Here is a 5,573-nt window from a genome sequence, read left to right on the forward strand (position 1 = left end):
GAACCGGGCTCATGACTATGTTAATGTGTTAAAATTGCATGTAAGATATACATGAATAAAAGGATTTTCGACATGATATGTATTTTTGAATCTCCGATTTGTTTTATTTTTTTAATAATCTGATAATCTAAATTTATTCTCATTTAAAATGATAAGTGTTGTTTGCACTTTAACAGTGTTCTACCTACAGAGAGAGACGAGTTAATTTGTACTCCATATATATAGGATACGTATTTGCTTTTCATAAAATAATTAACTCGTTTAATGCAGAAGAGATCAAAAGGTGTTTGACTTTTGGTCTATCTTCTCATGTCTATGACGAGTAGTTGCCTTTTTTCCGAAAATCGAAACTCAAAAGAACTCATCATCTCTACTTCTCTGCCATTGGTTGTTTTGTTAAAGTAGGAAACCCCACTCATTTTTTATTGACTAAATCCAAGACTAGCTTTCTTCCGATTTTTGTTCCACCTTTTTAAGTTGTTGAAAGGACCACAACATACGACTTCCCTTAGACCCATTCTTGTTCGAAAATACAATTTGAATATCAATAAGGCATAAGCACAACCCTAGCTCTAGATTCAAGTAATTAAAAACACGTTTATTGTCGATACCTATATCTCGATATGAGTGATATAGACAAAAGAAGAAGAGAGGAGGAGCATGTGGTGGACGGTTGAAAAGTATTACACAAATGAAGGCGTTAGCTCCATGGGCGTTTGTTATATGGATCAAAAGTGTAAAGAAACAAAATGAAAGCGAGGAATGAATAAATGAACAAGTCAGTGCAATAGAGGAGGGGGAGGAGCAGCCAAGTGGGTGGGTGGCCGCCAGGCGGAGGCGCTAAGGAGGGATAGGTCCTTCCACCCCAGCTTAAGTGTCCCATTGTCGTCGACAAGGGTATATCCGTCAGAGGGGAACATCCCCAGAAGGAGGGTAGCCTGCGCGGCGGCATTACCCCCTAAGGACACACCTCTGAACCCGCACTCCTCCAGCTTCTGCCGCCAGCTGGCAAGCCTGGGCTCCCCGCCACTCCGAGCGGGACCCCCCACCGCCAGCACATTCTTGATCTCCCTCGAGAGAAGCTGCTGCTCCACCACGTGCCTCTCCTCGCTCTCCTCCCCGTAGCTCGCGCTTAGTGAGTCAAATAGGGCTGAGTAGTAGTGGATCGCCTCCACAAATCGCCCTAGAAACGACCCTGTCCTGCTCACGTCCTGCTCCACCACTGTCACCACCTTTGGCTCCAATCTGCATTCATCCATCATGCATTTCCATTGTTATTCATATTGCACTCAACTCTCTACCTATTAACTAATGCAGCTATAGTACTAGTACCATTAACCAGGGGCAGATCTCGAGTACATTAATCAAATCTAACATTGCAGCTATAGTACTACTACCATAAACCAGGGTTTATACCTAAAGAGAGAAGTTTGGGTCAAAATACTTACTGAATTTTATTTTCTTACATGTGAACCTAGAGTAGAAATATTTCAACCTAAACTGCTACATTAAGTCTATCTGCAGCGGTTTTTAAACGTTGTCTTCAATTAAGTTCACGAACAAGTATTCTAAATCACGATAGAATTCAACTTTATTGGATCATAATCCTATACATACATACAGATAAAGCACATCAACTTTATTCAAGCTGAATAAAGAGGCTAGGGCTGGGAATCCAACAGTGACAATATATACATACACTGACATTAATTACCTTTGGAGAAGACGAAGCGTGTTGGCATCGGAGCCCGTAACATCATAGAGCGAATGCTGCAACCAATGAACTGCAACCGCCTCCCTCTTAGTAACCTTGAGTCTCTCAACATCACTCAGATTCCCGATCTTCTCCGCCACGGGGATGAACTCGAACGGCAGGCCGAGCTTATCAGCGAAATCGGATAACCTCTTTCCGGTGGCCTGAAGCGCGTCGAGGGAAGTACCGAGACCGGTGAGTCTCACAAAGGGGGCGCCGGCAGGTCTGGAGGCGAGAATATGGAAGAGACCCGGCCACTGCAATCCCTGCATGATATCAAGGTCGATTATATGAACCCTGTCTTCCCTATCGAAAGCCTCCTGGATGGCCTGATTGGCGGTGAAATGGGAGAATTTAACCAGCGGACTGATGCCATTGAAGACCTGGAAGGCGGAGACCATCTTGTGCGTGTAGAGAGTGGGCATGGTGAAGGAGGCGTAGATCCCTAGACAGGAGTTCACTAGACGAGCTGACATGGCTTCGGAGAAGTAAGCGGCGACTCGCTGGGCTGAGGTTCCGTATGGGGTTGAGCGCTGCGAGATCTCGATTAGGATGTTGTTGGCCTCTGCTAGATTGTCTGCGGAGACTGCCTCTGCGCATTGGAGGAGGAGTGTTAGGAGGTGGAGACCTTCTTCGTCCCGGAGTTGCTGCCGAACCTCTTCTTTCTTGTCCCTGGCCGATGTTGTTGCTGGTGCCGGTGTCGTTGCAGGTTGAGGTGGAGGAGGATCTTGGAAGTCGGGTGGAGGTGTTGGTGAGGGAGAAGCTGGTTTGTCTGATGATGGAGGTTCTGATTGGTGGAGGAGACGGCGGCGTTGGTGTTGGTTGGAGGGAGTGGGAGTTGGAGTGGGACTGGTGGATTGCCAGTTTAGGTTTTGATTGAGTAGTACGGGGGAGTAGTTGATGTTGTTATAGAGGGGTTGCTGTTGTTGTTGTTGTTTAGGTTGCTGGGATGGTGGGGGAGCCATCATGAATTGATCTGAAGCAGGAATCGGAGGAGGGGTTGGGGTGATGAAGTTAGTATTTGGGTCGAGAAGTGAACGGAGGCGATTCTCGAGGAGGAGGGCGAGATTGGGGTTGCAAGGGTAGATGATTTCTCTGACATTGTGAACGAGCTGGGAGATAGAGGAGGTGTTGGAGGTCTGGATCAAGTCCTTGATTATGCCGTCTATCCAGGGCCCTGTCGTGGTTGCGGGCGCCGGTGGTGGTGGTGGTGGTGCAGGGGTGTTGGAACTCGTCCCTCCTGATGCTGATGAGGTCGGAAGGAACAAGGGAAGACCGGAGAAGCCACAAACCGCGGGCGCTGCTTGGTGTTGATAAGAGGAGGAGGAGGAGGAAGGAGGAGTGACGTCATCCATCTCGGAGGCGGTTCTCTTGCGTACCATCTTGTCTGGTGGCGGAAGTGGGTTTTGGTAATAGTGGGTAGAGGAGTTGTTGATTCCGTTGTAGTAGTAGTCTGAGGGAAGAGATGTGGGGAAATCTAAATCAGGGATGTGGAGATTGTAATTAGTGGAATTATTAGTAGTAGTAGTATTAGGATTGGGAGGGGGGAAGAGGAGGACATGGCTGGAAGCTGCCATGGATATGGGAACGAAGGCAGCAGCAATTTGACAAAGGGAAGGAGACCGGTAGAGAGAGAGAGGATGAGAGGATAGGAAAGGCTGTTAAAACAAGACAGGACAAGCAAGCATTTACATTCACTAATTGACTAATAACTAAGCCCTCCAACTCACACAATCTCCCACACACTATATTTTACTACTACTAGTATATATCGAGCGGAGTGGAGTACCTTTCTTTGATATTAAAAAGTACCCTTATTAGAGTGGAAAGAAACTGGAAGCAGAGAGGGGTAAACTAATTGTGATTGTAGTAGAGAGTAATTGATACTCTGTAGCTGTTGTATCAAACACATCCAAGAAGATGAGTCTTCCAAAAAGTCCAGACGACACCCTTGGGATTCTCTTTTATTTTTGGAAGAAGGAAAAGGGTTGTAAAGGCACTAAAATTTTATTTTTTATTTTGATAAATGAGTTATTATCTAGATTAGTGTTAATCAAGAGCCTTCTCGCGGATGAGAGTATAAAACCCTCACTTTCTGCGCTATGTATAATAAAAGGAGGATACTAAACCAAGTCTAGCAACGTGATATGTCATTTGTTTTTTCCTATACATATAGGAAAAACAAAATCATTCAAAAGAGTGTGAATAGACAAGAACATCTATAATAATTATTTTAATAAATTGAGTTAGCAATCAATTTTAACTGCAAACGGAAACAGAAGTGAAAGTGTCCAGTACTGACAATAAGTTAATTTTATCACGGTTTATTAATCTTCTCCATGAATCACCACACAATAACATTACAATTATAAGGCTAAGTATCTAACCCATACACAAAGCAATTTTTCCTCAAACCTTCAGTTGTTACCATATACTCTACTATAAAGAGCTCAGGTACATTAAAAATACTATTTCCTCTGATACAAATACTTATCACTATATAAAATTTCGAACTAATTAAGGTAGAATTTTTTTCTCGAAATAACTCTACTAAAATGTCATTTAAAATGTAAAAACAATGTTTAGAGAAATATAGTAGTTTAATGTGGATAGGGGTAAATGTGGTAAAATAGGGAAAAAAAATAGTAAAATGATATTTATTTATATCCAAAAAAATTGTTTTAAAATGATATTTGTATCCGGACCAATGTCTAGAGCAATAAGTAAATATTATTTTAGAAAAATTTTATTGAATACAAATACATATTATTTTATCATTTTTTTTATTTTATTACGTATACCCCTATGCGATTGTTATATTGAAATTATTTTATTTTTATAGACATTATTTTTTATATTTTCAATAATATTTTATTAGGCTATTTAGAAAAAATATATTAATTTGTATAATTTTTTTTAATAAGAGTATTTATATTCGAGAAAGGAGTAAATGGAACCATTAGTTCCTTTCAAAACAAAATAAAATGGAACCATTAGTTTGTAGTAGGAGTAGTAAGAAGAAAGATGCCAAGTGAGAAAAGGGACGAAGGATGAGAAGACAAGACAGAAAGAAATGGTAATGGCAAACTCCAAGAGATGACATATAAATGTTTAATTAATTGCTTCATTTGTTATTTCCAATCTCCAATATATAGTAGCCTAGTGTTTGACATTTTGCATGTTAGCTTTTTGGCCTTGTTTGACCTACTACTACTACTCCCCTTTTCGCTCCCTTTTTTACAATTTTACCACCTTAATTTATTCATAATCTCCCTCATAGATTAGTACTACATGCTTAATCAACATTGGAAACAGACCTTAACTCCCGATCTTAGCCGCTTAATTCAACTCAATAAATTATTTAATCATTACCTCTCTATTTCAAAAAAATTGTCATTTCAACTCAATGCATAACTATTAAAAAAAATAAAAATGGATAAGAAATATCTTTAATTAAATGATCATTACACATTAATATCTTTACTTTAACCAATTAGTGCATTTAATTAATAAGGGTTTTTTTAGAAAGATCCAACCAAAATAGCTAGAATGGCAACCTTTTTGATACAATAATGGAAGGCTAAAATGACAATCTTTTTGATACGGAGGGAGTACTAAATAAATAATGTAGTACATTTTTACAGTCTCCAAAATAAATACTCCCTCCGTCCCCTTTTTATCTTCCTGTTTGAACAAAAATACGAATTTTAAGGGAAAAGTGAAGAGTAATAATTGTGGAGGAAAGAGATAGAGAGAAAGAGTGATAATTGCGTATTAAATGAAGATAAAGTAGTATTGGGAGAGGATAATTTGTATTGGA

General features: G+C 40.3%; 1 protein-coding gene across 1 annotated transcript; it reads right to left on the minus strand.

Moving 5' to 3' along the window:
- Positions 1–779: 779 nt before the first annotated feature.
- On the minus strand, positions 780–3,135 carry LOC141249785 (uncharacterized). The gene is made up of 3 exons (XM_073669798.1): positions 2,660–3,135; positions 1,715–2,506; positions 780–1,245 (listed from the first exon to the last, which is right to left on the minus strand). The coding sequence occupies exons 1-3, from the start codon at positions 3,133–3,135 to the stop codon at positions 780–782; spliced, it is 1,734 nt and encodes a 577-aa protein (XP_073525899.1).
- Between the last annotated feature and the right edge of the window lie 2,438 nt (positions 3,136–5,573).

Source organism: Phyllobates terribilis, unplaced genomic scaffold (assembly GCF_046119375.1).
Source record: "Phyllobates terribilis strain yellow unplaced genomic scaffold, ASM4611937v1 Scaffold_5136__1_contigs__length_54040, whole genome shotgun sequence".
Classification (NCBI taxonomy): domain Eukaryota; kingdom Metazoa; phylum Chordata; class Amphibia; order Anura; family Dendrobatidae; genus Phyllobates; species Phyllobates terribilis.

Coding starts and splice junctions, on each gene's coding strand:
- LOC141249785 (XM_073669798.1), bottom strand. CDS start 3,135: ATGGTACGCAAGAGAACCGCCTCCGAGATGGATGACGTCACTCCTCCT. Junction 2,507..2,659: donor CAACAGCAACCCCTCTATAA/CAACATCAACTA, acceptor AGCTTCTCCCTC/ACCAACACCTCCACCCGACT. Junction 1,246..1,714: donor ACGCTTCGTCTTCTCCAAAG/GTAATTAATGTC, acceptor GGATGAATGCAG/ATTGGAGCCAAAGGTGGTGA.